This window comes from Oryzias latipes, chromosome 22 (assembly GCF_053564925.1).
Source record: "Oryzias latipes strain Hd-rR chromosome 22, Olatipes_Hd-rR_3.1".
Classification (NCBI taxonomy): domain Eukaryota; kingdom Metazoa; phylum Chordata; class Actinopteri; order Beloniformes; family Adrianichthyidae; genus Oryzias; species Oryzias latipes.
The window spans coordinates 8753016-8772366 of NC_136258.1; the positions used below are offsets into that span (position 1 = coordinate 8753016).

The following is a 19351-nucleotide window of genomic DNA, read 5'->3' on the forward strand; positions in this document are numbered from 1 at the left end:
AAACGGACACTTTGTAGATTACATCTTTCGAGGTCCAACCGTAGGAACTGATGGGATGCTTTCCACTTATTCTACTTCATTTTCATCCTGTCTTCTCTGTTCTGTCAACCCTGGTCCTTGAGATCTACCATCATTTTTTTCTGAGACATCCACGTCTTTCCAGCTGCTAATTATCTGGATCTCAGTCAATCAAAACTTGAATCTGCTGATCCATTGAATCATCACATCGTGCAGCAGGTATAGCTGGGAAATCTGTCTGTCAGAATCCTCCTTCATGGCCCAAGTGTCATGAGGCTCACCGAGTGGACGACAACCCTACCCCGACAAAGAAAACGGCTCCTGATGGAGGGCAGCAGGCTGACCTCAACAGAGGAGCGTCTGATTACAGAGGAGTCTGACTGCTCCTTCTTCATGCGCCTCATTTCAAAACTTAATTTGTGCTTTTATTTAAAGAGCTGCAAATTACAGTTTCCTGCTTTTGCCGCGTCTTTTTTCCGCATCATGCCTTGATGCGTGTGAAAAACCCGTTCGTTCGATCATTCGAGGACATGGCCGTGGTCTCTGCTGTCATTCGGATGTGCTGGACCGTTTGGACATGCGTCTGCCACAGCGCAGAGCTGATCCTTTTCATTTCTGGTCGACACGAAGGAGCCCGATTGTTTTCCGTCCTCTAGCTCTGCTTTGGTGAATGTAATTCTGTTGACGTCTCTGTGTGAGGCTACACGTGTTCCACCGTACCTTCAGGCGTGTTGGGTCGTGGGTTTCTGGGCGTTCAGACGGCTCCTGGTTTGGTTCAGGCTTCAGCTAGTTGTGGTAAGAGGGGGAGGGCCCCTTTTCCATCTGGAGCTTTGAAGTATTTAGCGGGCGGGGTGCCTTGTGATTAGCTCGCACCTTTCATCCTCGCCCCTTCAGCAGTGCTAGTTTTTACCGTGGAAGAAAAGGGGGGAAAAAAAAGTCCACCGTAGGAAAGAAAACTGTTTCTGGTTTACTTTTGAAGAAGAAGGGGGGCTGTTAGGTTTGATTGCTCTCCAACCACCTTTGCAGTCCCCTTATTTTGATTTTCAAAATGCCTCCTGAGCTTCCCAGTGGCCTTCCTGTTGTGATACGGAGCAGCTATTTTCACCAGAGGCCACCGGCAGCAAGACCGGAAATGTTGGTCATTGTTGTCACCACTGCCCAGTTCAATAACATTCATAGTGTCTGTGTTATGACCTGACTTATTTGGTTCTTCTGTTATCAGACACGGTTATGTTTTTTTATTAGGACTTAGGACTCTGAGGAAGACGTTCATCCAAACATGTCAGGCATGTGAAAAAAACCCAACCGTGTCTGATAAAAGAGGAGCCTAAGAAGTCAGTTCTCCAATAGTGTCAGGTTTTGAGAAGTTTGACTTTGTTCTTTTAAGTCATGATGAATACAAAGAAACAGATCCATGTGATGTGTTTGAAGATCACAGGATCAGGGGCCTACTCGCTCTTCATCCCTGCCCCTCCTCATGCTGATTACCTGACCCAGGTGTGTTTCACAGGTAGAGATGAGAGGGGCTGTAGATTCCAGTGTTTTCATCAGGAGAAAGTCAGAGTTGACGTTGGTGTGGCTTCCTTCTGTCAAAGTGATTCTGCAGAACAATGCATGTGCATGGAGATGAAGGTGAAACGGTGACATCTGCATTCCTGCCTAGCATCTCTGAGCCCGTCTAAGCCCTCAGGCCCATCGACGCTCCGTCTGATTAACGGCGTTTTCATTCACTTTGCCGACAGCGCAGCGTGACTTCAGCACCTCTGCAGGACTCTGTCACATTCATCGATAGCCGAGGTCTTCCGGGAGCTCTGGGCTGCACCATCTGAGGCGGCATCGATTGCAGCAGTGTTTTTTAGCTGAGCACTTAGTTCAATCAATGGCGTTTGTCCCGACCTTAACTACCACAGCGAGCGTGCCTCCCTCTTCTCAGAAAACTCTGATGGTTTCACTGCAAATGTCTGGGGAAACAACTTTGGAAAGGGTGTGGAACTTCAGCTTTTAGCGGCTTCTTCTTGTTATTTTTAGCCCCCATTTTTGATCCTGTCCCAGTTTGGTACTTTCCCAGGTGTTGGTCCATTTATGCCAACATCGTTCCCCAGACAGAACGCTGTTAGCCTTAAAGGATGTTGCTTCCATCTTTTGTCTGCACCGTCAGCCATCAGTGCAGTAAATCTTGGCTGTGAGCACTGGAGGCGTGCTAAAGCGTCCTGACAGCTCTGCGCTCTGACAGCAGCTCTGCTGAGTCAATTACAGTCTTTTAGACGAGCAGCATCTGCCTCGACCCACAGAGGAGGCGCTCCGCGATGAAAGAAGATGCCAAGTCTCAGTGCGGGTTTCTGCAACACCACACTTTCCCTCATCCTCAGGCAGATCTGCCCAAAAACCTCCTGCTATGTGAGCAAAAGGGAAAGCAGGAGCTCATGGTCTGACCAGCAGCTTTTGAACCTTTTCCTCTTTAGGAGAAAACTGCAGTAATCGCAGAAGTATGTCAGTCAGGCCCAGTTTTTTTTGTTTAAGTCTCCAGACATGCAGAACGTGTTCTTTTTTTACGTTTATAAAATTATCTGAATTCCAGCCACACTCTTTCAGGAACTGAGTTTTCATTTTTAAAAAGTACTTGAGCAATAATGATAGGCGGAGATGAAAGAAATATTGATTGCCAAGTAATTTTCAACATAAACTGCAGTCCTTTAAATGTTGTTTTTTTTAGGATGTTCTTGTAACATTTTCTTCATGAAGGACATCGATAAAGAACATTAAGCTTAAAGCTGCATTTCTGACCCTTTCTTTATATAAATTGTTGTGAATCAGGAGAAGACGGAAAAGTGCTGTTTGAAAAAGATCATATTTTTGTCGTAGAAAGTACGCTAGGAGCTCCCTGCTCCGCGCCAACGGTCCCGCCCACAATTTGTTTTATTTGATTTATTAAGAAATCAGAGGATTTCTCACCACACCATACACACACTCACACACGTGATGGTTAACCCCATCCCTGTTGGGGGGGGTAACCAGGCCGTCAGCAGTGTTGGCTTCGGGGCCCTCCGTGGAGAGAGGGACCCCTGTGATGCATGCTTGAATAGTGGACTATTGTAGTTTTGTTTCTGTGTTGTGTTTAAACTTGCCTTAATGTGACTACAACATTGTGTTACTGTATGTTGTTTACTTTTTTCTGAATGCGTGACTAAAAAGACACTTTCTGGAATTTAGTTGTGCAACAAACATGTGTAACATGTTAGATTGACCATAAAGCCTATCGACCGGCTATCAGCTGTTCCCCCGAGGGATGACGGGGGGGCCTCTGTGCCGGCCGGACGCGGAGGACCGCCCCACGGCGGTGGAGGGGGGTTCCCGTCCGGCGAATCAACGGCGCCCCACCCGGCCCCGGGCCTCGGAACCCACAAAACCCCAGCGCGACGCGGCGGTCTCACCCTGGCCGTCCGTCGCGTGCCCGCCAGGTGCCCGCCAGGTGCCCGACTCCGCGACCCTATCCTATTCTAATTTATTTTATTCTATTGTGTTCTATTCTATTCTCTTCGGTTTTATTCTATCTGTTTTGGTTTGTTCTGTTCTACTGACGTGTTTGTTTGTATGCATAAGTGTGAGTAATCTGCAGTTCTTTTGTGTACGTTTTGACATGTGTGTGAAGACTTTTGGAGCCAAGTTGTGCATGATGTTTGCGATTGATATAAATGCAAATTTGAGGAGGTGTGATATTTGAGTGTGCGTGTGGACAGGCCCCGCCCCTCAGCCTAACATCTACACCTGACAGTAGCTATGATAAACCTAAAGCAACTTGTTGCTTTATGTTTTCTTCCCCCTCCTGCTCCTTCAATTATCAAATCCAAAAGGGGTTTATGCAAACAAACACCTCGTGTGTCAGAAAATCCTTAACCTCCTGTTGTGACAGTAGAATCTGTCCAACACAAGAGGCCTTCAGCTCTGATCTGTCTGCTCAGCTGTTGGACAGGACACATCAGAAATAAACAAAATTACGAATATTAATGAGGAGGAAGTTATGAGGGCATTGATGAGTACTGGAGAAGATAGGATCAGTTCAAAAATGAATAAAGAAAGGTGAACCTCGCTCTGAACCGTCAATGGTGGGACTGCAGCGCCGCGTTTTGTGGTGTCCTTCCATATGTTCAGTTATGATGGAGTCTCAGACTGGTTAAGGCGTAGCTGCTGCTCACTAATCACACCATCCCAGCACCTGTGGAATGAATTATTCATGTGCTGCTTTTGGTTCTGGAGAAAATCTGGGTCGGTCTTGAGCTAAAAAGCAAAAACAGGAAAATCCCTCTTCGTTAATATTTAAGGCCAATCATCCTTTCAGCCGGTCTAATGACTTCATTGTATTTGTTTGGCCTGCGCTGCTCGGGACAGCTGCTCGGGCCAGGCTCTGTCTCAGTACCGGGGCGGTACCAAAGAGCCCAGCAGGCATGGCCAGATGGGGAGAATCTCTGAGAAGGTGTGCAGCACGGGTCAGAACACGGAGAGACGGAGCCGTGCGAGAAAGAAGCCGCCGTCTGAGGCTCTCTGCTCTGGTTGGCCGTCCAGTCACACGCGTTCAGCGAGTCGGGCCAAACTGAGCGTGTGCAGCAGCGTGTGCAGCAGCGTGGTGTGGAGCGTGCGTGCGTTTAGCTGTCAGTCTGTCTGCTGAGAGCGCTGCAGAGGCTCGTCACAGGAGTCTGCTGTGATTGAAGATGACGTCCCTCATCTGGCCCGAGGAGGCGAAGCGAGCCTCTCGTCTGGGGCCGCCAGCCTGACGGGAGGTGACAGCTACCGTTTAGCAGGGCTCTCGCCGGCGGCCGCTACGCTCCAGCAGCTCTGACCCCCCTTCCTGAGCAGAACTCTGGCTTTTTTTCTAGTTTCATTCCTTCAGACATGAACAGAAATCGAAAACTGATATTTCTCCAGTTTCTTCGTCTCATGCCTTTGATTCTCAGTATCACTGTCACTCTACAGTCATTGGTTGAATACTATAAAGCATTCAACCAATCGTGGTTTTCCTGTTTCTCTTTCTTTATTCTAGTATCTTCAGCCTTTTGTGCAGCTTAACTCATACAGTTTTTCAGCTATTTCAACCATCCAACTATTCAAATGTTCAACTCTTTCAGCTTTTTCCAGCTCTGACTTTTGGTCCTTCAAATCCTTGAACTTGTCAAGATATTCCAGGATTATATGGATCATATGTCCTCTCTACTGTACCTGTTGGGTGGCATGACACATGAGCAGTGGTGCACAACTTCAATGGTTTGAAACCCGGCTCTGGCATTTTTCACAAAACTATCTTTTTTGTTATTGTGCTGTTTTCACTTTATTTATGGTCAACTTGGACCATTTCTTCCTTTATTTATTTTTTTGTCAGATATTACCCTTTAAGTGTCATTTTCATTCAGCAATACAGCATTTTCTAATGGAAAAGCAGCTCCTTCTAGTTGGGAATTGAATCTCATGGCTAACTTCTGTCATACTTCAGCAGTTTCTAGGAAGGAAGTTTGACTTTTGCTCTGAAGTTTGGATCTCACCCCCCCCCCCCCCCCACACACACACACACACTCTGGTGGTTTATCCCAGGTGGGTGAACAGATAGATTAGTCCTGTTTACTGTAGTTTGTATTTTGAAAACTTCCTCAGATGAATAGGAAGAGAGTCGGACTGGTGGATGTGGAGCAGATACTTGGCAGGTGGAGGATTTGTGCACAGCAGTGTTAGGGGGAGAAAAACAGATTATCGTGTAATTTAACGGAGAGGAGAAGGCTGCTGATTGGCTAAGGTGAAGAGGCGATAAGATCCTTTCGCCCCAGAGGAGTCAGGGCCGCTATGAAAGAAGGTCAAATGTACAAACGGCAAAGTGCAAAAGAAACAACGCAGATAGTTTTCTTCACCAAGACCTTCCCTTTATCGTAGCAAAACGGAGTTATCGGACATTTTCAGTCTTTCTGTGTTTGAATGAATGACTGGCGCGTTACAACATTTCACAAAGACTCGCGTTTGAGGAAATCTGGTAGAGCTGTTGCTCAAAGACGACTTTAGCACACATTCCTTTGTCACTTTATATAACTTGGCTTTATTTTGATCTGGATTTCTTCGTATTTGTTGTTTGCAGAGGTTTTTGCTGTCCCTTCTCATGCTGCATGTTGTTCTACAGCAGACTTGAATTGTCCCTTTCGGGCTGTCTTCCAAGCGTGGCACTGTGGGTCTAGTGTAGCCACCTTACAGCGGCACACCCACCACAGTCGCATTCCCGCGTGTCCGGTGAGTTTGGGATGTCAAAAGTCTCCGGAAGTTTCCATGAGCTGCAGAAAAAGTTGCTGGATTTGTCACCAGGAGTCGGTCTGGAATCTGAACGGATCATAAACTGTTGTCTACTACATTTAATGTGAACTCTGACCTTTTCATCGTTGTTCTTTCTCCAGTTTAGTTCTGTCCTGAGATTTCTATCATGATCAACAAAGCTTGATTTAAATGTTTTCTGTGCATTTAGGAGAATTGATTGTGCTGGGCAGGACTTACAGGTTCCTGTTTCATTTTCTCATAAGTCCGTGTAATCAGAAATCTCCAGCACTGTCTCAGAAACACACTAAGTGGGATTTTAGTTGGTGTAATTTGTGAAAAGCCTCTGGAGAACCTGCTCTCTTGAGCTCCGATCTCACCTAAGAGGTGGTTCATCGGGACACAAATGATGCTTTCAGCCTGCTCCTTTCATTAAAACTCCACTTTTATCAAACATAATGAAGCCGTGCTACAGAACCGTTTTCTCCAAATACGTTATTCTTTTTGTAAGTGGATGCTCTCATACCTGTTCACAAATACTACACACAGGCTGACTAAAAGCATGGACCTCTAAGTGTAATCTCATATTAACAGTGTTAGATTCATAATTAGCATCTCTCTGTTCATTTTGCAGCTTTTTGAAGCTTTAGAATCCGTCAAACACAAAGTTAGTTGTTTTTAGTGCAGCCATAGTCTAACCGGACTGGAGGCCGGAGGTCTGAGGAGTTTCCCTGCATTTCCAAAACCGAGAGCAGACTGTGCTCCGGTGACGGTTTCAAACCGGAGAGCCGTTCAGGATGAACACCATGACTGTGCTGGGCCTCCCAGCCTCACTGTTCCTCAGCCTTAATAAGAATATGTTCCTCCTCTCCCCATTCCTACAGCCTGAGGTGGGGGGCAGCAGGTGCTTGAGTGGGCGTCCACGCTCAGTCTGGGCTCCTTCAAGGCCGAGGAGGTCAGCTTGTACTGGGCGCGCTCAGTCTGCCGGCGTCTCTGAGGACCTCTGCCTGGCTGGTATTTCTCCGGGCGGAGCTGGCATGGACCCTCATTACCGCCTTCGACTGCGGGAAATCGCTCTAGCTTTCTTTGTCGTCTCGTTTCACACTTCCAGACGACGTAGCAGCATTCCTGCAGCAGTAAAACTGGAAAAATCCACCCATCTATATCATCTTCCACCATTAATCCTCAGAATCAGACGACCGTAAAATTTGTCTTTGATTTTAAATCCTATTCTCAATTTAAATCATACCAGTGAACAACTTTACAGAGTTGATTCCCTCATTACTGTACAGATCCATGGTTCACGTGGTTCAGTAGGATCTGCTTAAGGCTTACCAAGGCCGTGTCACACAGCCTGGTTCTTTCCTGATCCATGCGTGGTCTGCCTCATTCCTAAGAGTTTCTTGTGTTCATCATTGGTCCATATGACGGGTAAACATACGTGGAACGGGAGTGGAAAGCCACAAATTTGCGTATCCATACAAAAAGTATACAGAAAGAGTTATGTAATAATTGCGCTTACACCATTGTCCTGGTGAATTCTGCTGGGTGGATTCAAAAGTTATATACCACAGTGATAACCGCCCGTCTAAAAAAGAAGTTCCGGTCACCTAGCATAAATGGTCTGTATCACTGCGCCGGCTTCTTTAAAACTTTATCTTCATCATCTGGACAAAAACAAGCGGTTAGAGGAGAACTTTCTCTCTGAACTAATGCTTTATTTAACACATCGTGGTCATCAGCATAGATATCGCTTTCCTTGGCCACTGCAGTCAAGGTCAACGCCTGCTGAGCCGGCAAAGGCGAACGCGTTGTCATGGTGCAGCACCACTAAATAGTCCGCTTTTTGTGAAAAAAGTTATCCAAACCGAGAAAATAATAAAAATAAAGGACTAAAAACTGGTTGAATTTGTATTTATTTTGTAAGTGATCACGGTACAAGCAGGTTAATGGCCCTCAAAGTGTTCATGATCAGAATGAACGCACTACGTGGAAGCCTGAGGCTTCTCAAACGTGGGCGTGCACGTTCTTCTGCTCCCGTGTGGCTGGTTGGATCAAACTAGAAGGAGCTGCATTTCTAGAAGAAACTGCAGGGTTGATGCTATATTTCTGAATGAAAATGAATCTTAAAGGTGAATAATTAGAACAAAAAACAGAGAAATGATCCAAGTTGACCATAAATAAAGTGAAAACAGCACAATAACAAAAAAAGATATGTTTGTGAAAAATGCCAGAGCCGGGTATCGAACCAGCGAGCTTCTGCACCAAGGATTCCCCGTGTGTTTCAATGAAGGTAGAAATCCTGGAATATCTGGAAAAGTTCAAGGATTTGAAGGACCAAAAGTCATAGCTGGAAAAAGCTAAAAGAGCTGAACATTTGAATAGTTGAATCGTTGAAATAGCTGAAACATTGCAGAAGGAGTTAAGCGCCAAAAAAATGGTGGCAGATACTAGAATAAAGAAAGAGAAACAAGAAAACAATGGGTTGAATGCTTTAAAGCATTCAACTAACTAGTGTAGATTTATCCAAGCAGCGGCTGAATAATAAGGAGGTACCGGCTCCCTCCCCCTTCAGTCTCCTGGGCTGAAGGGCCGTTTTCAGCTCTTTGTCTGTAGAAGCTGGATCTTTCCCAGGACTCTTCCCGCTCTTATCTCTGCCTCACACTTCCTGCAGAGGAAGTTCTTAGAGGGCTGGGCCTGCTAGATAGCAGCTGACCGTCTCTGTCCTCTCTTTAAAGAAGGCAGCAATCTCCTCCGTGAACCCAAATCCCAGACTGGATGAACCGCCCCGCCGCCGCTGCAGAGCCCGCCGCTTGCTCCAGTGAGAGCGGCACCTGTCAGTCCTTAATGAAGAGGAAGCAGCCTGTGGACTCGGGCGTCTCGGCTTTGAAGCCCCTCACCCTGTCGGGATTTTGAACTTTTGGAAGCGCGGCGCTGTGAAAATGTCAAAGAAGGAAACCTGTTAGAAGTTAAATGATTGCCATAAGCCTGGTTCTCTGTCTCTTTAAAGCTCTTCTTCCATCTTTCCCACTTTGATTGACTTTCTGAAGTCTGCAGGCCGCCGCAGGACCGACGCTCTCTGTGAAAGAAGCATCAAATCAAGGTGGAGGATCTTCTGGAGCGAAGGCTGCGGGAGAGACACCAATTGTTTTCTACCGCCAAAGCTAGCAGCCGCTCCACAAGTCTTTTCTTTACGTTATCCGAGTCTTTCCCGCTTCGTTAGAAGCCGTCATTCCTAAGATTAAGCTGTGAACACAGAAATGCTTTTTTTCTTTTTATCAGCACTTTCGAAGTCTGTTGTTGTTATTTTCTCCATCTGAGGCAGACGCCGGCGGGAGGCGGAGAGCATCTCCGGCACGGCATGAAAAATGCAAACTGCTGTTTCAGCCCCTCACCATCAAGCAGGTTTCAATCTTCCAAGTGTTTTGTAATTGGAACCAAAGTGTTCTCAGGTAGATCCACTTAAATGGCGCTAAAGCCTGTTAGGGGTTTCCCGGGGTCGCCGTGTGTTTTCTTTGTGGATTGCAGCTGAATGTGGATGTTTTTGTTTTCCGGATAAGCCGATGTTTCCTGCTCTGTCCTCTGGGGTGGGAAGCTGCAGCTGAAATGTGCATCGCAGCAGATTCTGTGAGCATGTCCGTTCTGGTTGTTGTCTCCGTGACAGATGGCGCCGCTGACAGCGGGGAGCTGGACCTGAGCGGGATAGATGACAGCGAGATCGAACTGGTGCGTACCTGCTGCCTAACGCGCTCCTGTCCATTCCAACACACTCCCACTGAAGGACAGCCAGGGTTTGCAGGCCTGATTAAACACGGGTTAGAAAATAAAATGTTAATTCACTTATAATTTAGGTTTGATGCTGTTCTGATTTGCTAAAACATACAAATCCTCCTTAATCTGCCGTCCAAACAGGAACGTCTGTTTTTAGGTGACAAATCTTTCAAGCTTTTGTCTATAGAGGTGGCTGGAAGACACGGACATCAGTTCTAATGTCAAAGGTCGGGGCAGCAGGAAGGGTTTGCCCTTTCACAGCAGATGTTGGGTAAAGTGAGGCCTTCATTACCCGCATGTGGACGGAGTCGCGACACATCAGTGCAGACTGCCGCTCCCCTTTCTTCTACCCCACGATCTTCAGAAATGTGGTGCAGGTTTGCTGCAGACTATTGCACCGAGGAGCCGATCCTGCTGCACGACCTTTTTCACTCCCAATAAAGCGGTTCGAGGTTCAGAGCCATTATGGAAATGGTTCTGTTCTGTTTAGTTTGAACAAAACAGGATCAGTACTTCAGCATGTCATGAGTGAATGTCCCAGATATGAAAATGTGTCCTTGCATACAGATAAAAAATGTGGCTCAATCGTTTTGGGTAAAAGCCGAGGCGCAGCTGCTTTCTCTCACTGCAGCCTAAAAGCTGCTTCCTCTGCGTTTCTGCAGTACCTGCTGAGTGAGAGCGAGATCAAAATCAAGACGGCGCTCTGGATGGCAGAAAACTCCGACTACCTCAAAGAGCAGAAAGGTACTTTCAGGATGCACCTTGATGTCTGAACAGCATGTGAGGGGGGGAGCTTTACCTGTCATCTGCATGCAGAAACCGGTACGCTTCCTGATGCAGCCGCTAGTCTCAGAACTTTATCAACCAGACTTAAACCTCGGGCTGAGCCGACTTTCCAGCCTCAGAACTGATACGCCCCCCCCCATGGTTTCTTAATTTCAGAAAAGGAAGCAAAGATAGCGAAGGAGAAGGAGCTGGGGATCTACAAAGAAAAGAAGGTAAGCAGGTCTGTTCTCACGGCTGCTGCGGGGCACCTCAGCCATTGGGGTTTCCCAGACAGGATCCAAAGTGTCTCTCCTATTCATGCTGTGTTCTATATTTTCCGCACTCAAAGGTCTTCCTGTCTGCTTCAAGGCCTATTTTGCCTTTTTTTGTTGTTTCCAACAGCCAAAGTCCTCAGGAAAGAAACGCTCCCAAATCCGAGCGAGCACGGCGGATGAGGCCATCGGGAAAATGCTGGAGCAGAAGAAGATCTCCACCAAGATCAACTACGACGTGCTGAAGGATCTGAACATCAGACCCAGCGCCAGCCCGGCACGCAAAGCCGAGTCGGTGAAGAGCGAGTCATCTGGCGCCAAGCTGACCCGGCGCAGCACCAAACCGGCTCAAACTCCGCCGGGCCTCAGTGTGCCGCTCAGCACTCTGGGAAAAAGGTAAGGAAGCGTGGTGGGGTATCCTTCTGTCTGAGGCAGTGCTGCTGATTTGATGAATGTGATGGTTTCATGAATGATGTGGTGACAGCAGCCACCTAAAACCCTGTTCCCACCAATCGGAATGCCGTGGTGACTGGGATTTCCCAGCCCATTGTTAGTCCCTAAAGCCCTCGTACCTGTGAAAAACACATGTATGGAAGCAAATCTGTAGCATAATTAAAAATAAAAGTCAAAACCACAAATGCTTCTTCATTTTCAAAATGAAGCTGCATTTTTTGACTCAAAATTAAAATGAAAAAGCAATCCACTAAAATGCTTTTTCATTTTCTACTTCAACACCGCTTATTCTGTCACTTAATTGAAATGATAAAGAAAATGGTATTTGACATTTCATTTTCATAAAGGTCCCTGGTAAATGTGTAGCAAAATTCATTTAGAAATGTCTAATTTGACAATTAAAATGGATTAACAGAAATCCTTTTGATTTTCAAAATGTAACTGCATCAAATGAAAATGAAAAATCAATCCTTCAAAATGCTTTTTCATTTCTACTTAAAACCCGCTTATTCTGTGTCATAAATTAAAACGAAAATGCAAAGAGGGGATGGTGTTTTTATTTTAACATCCACCCTGTGAACATTGTCGCATTATTCAATTCGAATAAGCATTTTCAGAGGGGAGGCGGGGCGATGACGTCAGTGCTTTCTCCGTGTGTCCGGCTGCTAACAGACACAGACATGCTAGGAGCAGTGGAGCTTTAAAGATGGTCTCCTGCGGCTTGGCGCTGATTTTGCTGTTCGATGACAGCTGGAGCCCATCAACAGCCATAGCAGATTTCACCATGTTAAATGTTTGCTGGTTGGACCAACACGCACTCAGTGGGAAGCTGAGTGCGTGTTGGTCCAACCATCTATCTTCTAAATGTGCTTTTATTGTTGTGATTATTATTAAAGGCCTGCACGATCATATTTTTTTCAAATCCGTGCTGTCAGTGCTTTTGTCATCGCCTCAAGGACCCAAAAGACGGGTTAGCATTTTGCTAATATGTGCTAAAAACATTAGCCGTGGAGGTACTTAAAACTCCGAACGGGCAATGAGCATCTTGGATGTAAATATGTGGGAATTACATTATCCTTTATTTTGTTCTGGACAACCACTGGAAACACAAATTCATATGATGGTTTCTCAGATCGTAGCAGCACAATTGCTTTTTCATTTTAATTTTGAGTAAAAAAATGCAGCTTCGTTTTGAAAATGAAAAAGCATTTCTGGTTTTGACTTTTATTATTAATTATGCTACAGCATCGCTTCCATACACATGCTTAGCCAAACCAACAGATGAAGGGAGTTCACTCAGGTCAGTTCCAGCTCCTCCTTAAGATCCACATAAACAGTTTGCTGGCTGTTCTTCATGAGGACAGGGCTCTTCAGGTAACCAGCAGTGACAGACGGACGGATGCTCGGCCTGCTCCTCCTTGTGTTCAGCGCGTCTGCCAGCATTTGTCCCAGCGCTTCCCTCTCAGGGATTCATGCTGGGACGGATCGGTGCTGAGTCTTTCAGGAATGGCATTTCTGCAGCTGCAGACGTGGTTTCCGTTCATTTGGTTTTTCATGGCTCTGTTTTTAAAGCTCTTCCTGTTAATACTGGTTTTGGGCAGCATCATGGAGCATAAAAGGGCTTGTATGGGGGCAGCTGTGAAGGTGATGTAAACCCCCCAGGTTCCCCTCTTTTTGCTGCTGTGGTAATTTGAGCTCCACTCATCTGTTTGTGGTCTGTGGTGCCCACCCAGATCCTGTCCTGAGCTCTGGGATGAGGTGCTGATGTGCTGCAGTTTGAAAAATGAAACCATTTTCTCTTCAAGTAAGAATAAATATTTTTAGACATGATGCCCACTGACGGATGAAACTGGAAAATAGAGCCATAAGTCTCTCCAGGTTTGACTTGAAACAGCCGTTACAAACGTACGCAGCATTTTGGGATCAACCCCCAGTTCAGGGTTCCATGGTCTGCTTTGGAGGACGGTTTCTCTCTGAGCTACAGAACAGTAAAGAGAACAACCACGACGAGGGAAGAAGGTTAAATGAAGACTGCAAACAAAAAAAGCAGATAAAAGGACAAATCAAGACAAATACTCCGTCTGAATTCCTGCCCTAACCCCTAACTACTAAAAACTAGATAGTGCTACTATGTAGAGCCCTGAGTTTTAAAAGTAATTTAGACGCCACGCTCACTACTTTATTTTATTTTTAAACGGTGGATATGATGTCATCGATTTCAGGAAGTTACAATCTAATTAATATAAGCGTTTTGAGACGATTATTTATGAGTCCACTGTCTCCTGAAGATTAAAAGGTTGATGATTTATTAAAAAAATTAATTTAAATAAAAGATTTTGGTAAAAATTGTTCCGCCGCGATGCATTGTGGTCTAAATTCACTAATCTAGTGAGCATCGATGAACACGGATTTTTCACAAAGACTTCTGGGAATTTTTTAGGGCTCTGGACTTTGGAATTGTAGATTCAGACGACACTAGAAATGGAGAACGCTCTATATAGTGTACTTTGTAAAGAATTCAGACACAACCTGTTTCTTTTTTTTTTTTTTTACTAAAAACGGATGTTTCTGCTTTCCCACACTATAATTATTGTCTATTATTATTGTCTATTATTATTTCCCACACTTATTATTTAGAAAAAAGTGTTCTATTCATTTATGTGGATTTAAAGATGGAAACGGATGAACTAAAAATGCTATCAAAACAAGAATATAAAATACATCCAACTATTATCTGGGGACGCACACACACACGCACACACACAAACACAGACATACACACACCACTGGTCAGTGTCTCATGATTAGGCCCCGCCTCAGCACGGTGGCACTGCCCCCACTAAACTGCCGCCGCGCTGAGATGCGGCTGGATTTTTGGCGCTCCAGTTGTCTGATGGCGGCGTTAATGGAAGCTCCCGGTCTGGGAGAGCAGACCAACTCCATGAATAAAACGGACTAATCCATTCTCAGTGTTCAGAGGTTCCTCTTGACTGGGTGCAGTTTTTCAGAATGAAAAGTCTGGTGTTGTTTGACCTGCTTTTCTTCACAAAGTGCATCCCATCCTTGTCAATGAATCATTGATGGAATCTGTGGCTTGAATCATTCATTCTCTGGGTCTTTGTGTCTTTTCCCTGAATGGACCGCTCCGTCTTTTTACCCAGTCTTTGCTGAACTCAACACTTTGTCGTATTAAATGCACAACAATGTTTTCTCCCCCCACAGTTTCCAGCTCTCTGCTGGTCGACCGTTAAGGCACAGGGAGCGGGAAATCCCACCGGACCTAACAAGCAGAAGTGAAGTGCTAACCTCCTAGTCCCTCCATGGAGGTGTAGTGGTAGCTGTGGATTAAAAGAGGCACTAAAACAGCAGACGGGAGCTGGAAAACTCAGAATGGGCTCTTTCAGCATCGGGCTGAGGAGCCGACCGCTGCTTCTCCATGAAAAGGTTGTTGTGCTGCAAATTGAAAAGTGGTGGTGGGGGGTGGGGGGGTGCAGGAGAAGGGCGGCTGACAGTGCAGCCTTTGTGCTTTGTTGGGAGGCCTGCTCCTTCCAGCTCCGTGCTCCTCCGGGAGCTCTGCCCGGGGCTTCGCTCCTAAAGGTTTCAGGCCTTTTTCTCCTCATATGCCCCTTTTGTAAGTCCAGGGGACCTAGAGGAGCACAAAGGTCATTTTTTTGCCCCCACTTTAAAAACCCCACAAAAGATTGTCTGCATCCATAAACAACACATTTATTTACAAACGAATAAATACCAAAGCAAAAGGCTTCAGGGTGAACCAAGGCCAAAATAACAAACAAAACCCACCTGATGGAAATCTGACATCTGTGAATGAAAGACAAGGGAAAGAGATGACAAAACACCAACATAGACAGGAGAAAAACACTGGAACACTAAACAAAAGACAACACAGAGTGGGCCTGAACACAAAACCACAAAAACGGCAAAAAAGTGCAACACAAACTACAGAACAGGTGGAGAGGAGCGCCGAGCTGCGGTGGAGACCGGTTGGAGCCACGCTCCGCCCTCACAGGCTGGAGGTTTCACACGGCGCTGCCATCAGTTTGGGTCCACACCTTCTCAGCACCTGAAAGGAATCAGACTGACACACAAAGATCCACAAAAGCAACAAAGTCCCACTCTGATGCAGAAATAAAACACACAAACTAAAGTAGATACGGCCACAGCCGTAACAGAGAGGTTAACGTCTCGGCAGAGAAAATGTGAAGCTGGGGGGAAAACGCTGCAGCTGAGCCTGTTTCATGGCGAGCAGATAAATAAAAAGAAGAACCGGGTGGTGGTTGGGGAGGGGGGGTCTACGGACCAACCCAGAAGTGCACTGATACAAACAGTCCGAATAAGCAAAGCAGTGTGTGTCGCACGCCCAGTGCCAGGCCAGGGGTACTGCCTGTTCTTCACCCAAACCGTGTCGGTGCTGCTCGACTGAACACTTTTCCTCACGCTCATCTCAGGACACCACGCACACCTGACTGGCACCAGACTGGCCTGTGGGCTATCCAACCCCATCCCAGCAGATTTGGGCTCAGAATTTGTCTACTGCACATTTCTGTTCGGTACCAAAGCTGGTAAACAAAACCACGTGACTAAAGATCTTCACTCATTGGCCAGGACTTATGAGGGTGGGGCAAAGCAAAGGGAGAGAGAATAATGGAAGTCCTGCGCTTTGCAGTCCTCGTCGGCATAGATCACGGATTCAAACGTTAGATTTCTCCGACCAAGTATGAACGTCTGTATTAACGCCAGTCTCAACACTTTGTACTTTTAACTTAGTTGCGGCTGAGGCGGAGTCATGCTGCAAGGCGGTTGCCAAGGAAATGTCGACTATAAAGGGATGCTGCTAAGTGTTTATGACAGAGAATTTTGGTGAGAAGCAATGTGTGTCACGGTAAAAGTTGTTTTCATGAGTCTGCATTCATTTCCATGGGTTGCTGCGTCTCATCGCTGCTCTACATTTGTCTACGGCTCATAGTTGCAACGTTTCTACTCTGTTTACATCCCATAATGCCCGGCTACGGTGGCTGCTTGGGTTCAGTTGCTCCTCTCTGGACACTGAGCCTATTCAGACTGAGGAAACTCAGAGCGAAGTGAAGCTCAGTCCGACTGGAAACAAACCGAGAACACCTCCAAAGACGGGTCAAGGGCGGCCTCTGGTCCCGGATCAGGGTCCCCTTGGGCGTATTCAGACGGAGAATTTGTTCTGGATTATCGGGGGAAACGATCTGTGGTTCACTTTAAGCGAACCAAATGTTTGCAGTCTGAATCCAGCCTTAGTCAACGTAGTCGTCTGCAGAGGGAAAGAGAAAAGGATGTCTGGGACTGATATCTGTTAAGCTGTGAGGTTCTGTCCGGTTCTGCTTAACGACACAGAGAACTCCAGGAACTTGTTCTGGCTTTATAGCGGCCATAAGATGATACATTTGTTTAAATTGTGTTGTTTCATCTACGTCATGGCAGCTACTGAACAGGCGAAGCAGACTTTTGTCCTGCGTAGGAACTGAGCCCCCCCCCAGTAATTCATCTACAATATGGGACGGTTGGTCCAGTAGAACCCTGTCCAGGAGAACAGTAGCCTGTGAGCGAGGCCGCTGCTGGCCGTCTTCATCGTTCTTTAACACGGCTGGGATTTTTAAAACATTAAACGTTTCCTCTGCAAAAGGACAGATTCATATTTAATCATCTGAACTCCACAGAAGTGAAAGAAAACGACGTTTACTGTTAGTCATCTGACTACTCCCAGTCCAGTAAGACCTCACCTTTAGAGTGGCACAAGCATTTAGCTGTGCTGCCTTTTTAAATCATCAGCCTCACAGATCGTTTTCACATCCATTCAAACCTCTAAACTGTGAGAGAGAAATTCACGCCGCGATGGCTGGAAAGCAAGCGCTTTAGCAGAATCAGCAGAAGAGATGAAAACAACAATACTGTAGGATGAACCATAGTAGTATCTGTGGGCGGGTCAAAAGGTCATAGCATTGTCAAGCCTCCGATATCTGCTCCTGATCCAACGTGATATGAATAAAGAAATACTCAGAAACACAGTTTTGATCTTACATTCTTTTATCCATGTCCTCCATCATGAGAAAAATGCTAATAGAACATACTAAAACACCCAAAACAGCATTTTTTTATTGGAGCGGGTTTTTTATATGAAGAAGTGTTGGTCTAACTTTAGTGACTCCTAGCATACTAGTATAAATACTATGGTAAATGGTAAATGTTTTACTACCCTGTCAGAAGGACCAAAGTGTTTTACAGTCACAGGCCCTGGGTCCAACCTATAACCACCAGGAGCAATGTGGGCTTCAGTGTCTTGCTCAAAGGCACTTCGACACACAGGAACTGAACTGAGGTCAATCAATTTTATTTGTATAGCCCAAATTCACAACAACAGTTGTCTCGATGGGCTTCGTATCGGTAATTGAAAAAGTGAAACATAAAATCAAAAGGATCATGAATACATATGACTCAATAGGAAAATACTAACTAAACAGACTAAACTAAACGGTCATCCCTGCCCTTAGACCCTCCTTCGGGGTAAGGAAAAACTCCTAAATAAAAACGGTGATTTACCAGAACTCTTAGAGAAGAATTAACTTATCTAAATCTACAACTACATATTTAAAGTCAGGCAGACGAGCTTCATCCAGATGGAGTTGGGGGGACAGTCGGGGGCGCGAGTCGAGCCGGAGACAGGATCCACAGCCAGGTATAGAAGCAGTAGTAGAGGCGAGGTACACGGTCAGGCACAGAGCAGAGACTGGATCCACAGCCAGGTGTAGAAGCAGTAGTTGAGGCGAGGTACACGGTCAGGCACAGAGCAGAGACAAGCCAGAGACAGGATCCACAGCCAGGTATAGAAGCAGTAGTAGAGGCGAGCCAGAGACGAGGTACACGGTCAGGTACAGGAGCACGGATGTGCCAACTGGAATCTGGAAGCACTCCCACTCCCCAGGAGGGTAGAGGGAAAGAGGGACAATACATGAATCACACTGCACCAAACAGAGAGATGGAGAACTAAATGATGAATAATCATCAAAAATAGAGGAGAGGACGGGTAGAAGTAGAGGAAAAAAGAGGACAGAACCCCAGTGCACCATAGTTACCCCATCTTCAACTTCTAGCAGCCTTTTAAAACAAAAAGTTATTGTTATTAAGTTTAATTTAAACACATTAAGTTAAATAATCTGATTACTAGCTAGTCTGACAATAAGTCTGTCCAAAGAGGAATGTTTTCAGTCTAACTTTGAATGTAGAAACTGAGTCGGCCTCTCTTACATGAGCTGGGAGCTTATTCCATAAAACAGGGGCTTGGCGGCTAAACGCTCTACCTCCAACTATAATTTTACTTATTCTAGGAACCACAAGCAGTCTTGGATTTTGCGAGCAAAGTTTTCTGTTTGGGTGGCAAGGGACTATGAGGTCCTTAATATAGGATGGGGCCATACCATGTAAGGCCTTATAGGTTAACAGGAGGATCTTGAACTTGATTCTAGAATCAAGTCGACCGGTTTTAATGGTTTTAAGCATTGCTGGTAATTTTTAGCTTAGACGTTCTCCCCATTCAGACCCTGAGTCTGCACAGCGTTGGTGTGTTGTCATCATGTCCTCACTTTAGCACTCAGCTCTGCCCCCCCCCTCTTCCCTCCCACCTTGTAACTTCATTCTTGTTCTATCTGCCCGTTGAGCCTGTCTTTGTGGAGACATTCTGCCCTTTGCTGCCCTTCCTTTACTAGACTCTTTGGGTTGTAAGACAGCATGCACACATCTTTGTTTTGCCA

General features: G+C 45.9%; 1 protein-coding gene across 5 annotated transcripts in view; it reads left to right on the forward strand.

Moving 5' to 3' along the window:
• The window catches only part of LOC101163291 (BRF1, RNA polymerase III transcription initiation factor subunit), a 100317-nt gene that overhangs the window by 46411 nt on the left and 34555 nt on the right, over positions 1 to 19351 (forward strand). For all 5 annotated transcript variants that reach the window (XR_911008.4, XM_011490671.4, XM_020713750.3 and 2 more), the window contains 4 exons: positions 9962 to 10023; positions 10731 to 10812; positions 11011 to 11066; positions 11236 to 11501. Coding sequence is in view for 4 of the 5 variants with exons in the window: in XM_011490671.4 (XP_011488973.1) it covers positions 9962 to 10023; positions 10731 to 10812; positions 11011 to 11066; positions 11236 to 11501 (466 nt within the window). In the remaining variant the exon portion in view is untranslated. The remainder of the gene's footprint in view (positions 1 to 9961; positions 10024 to 10730; positions 10813 to 11010; positions 11067 to 11235; positions 11502 to 19351) is intronic.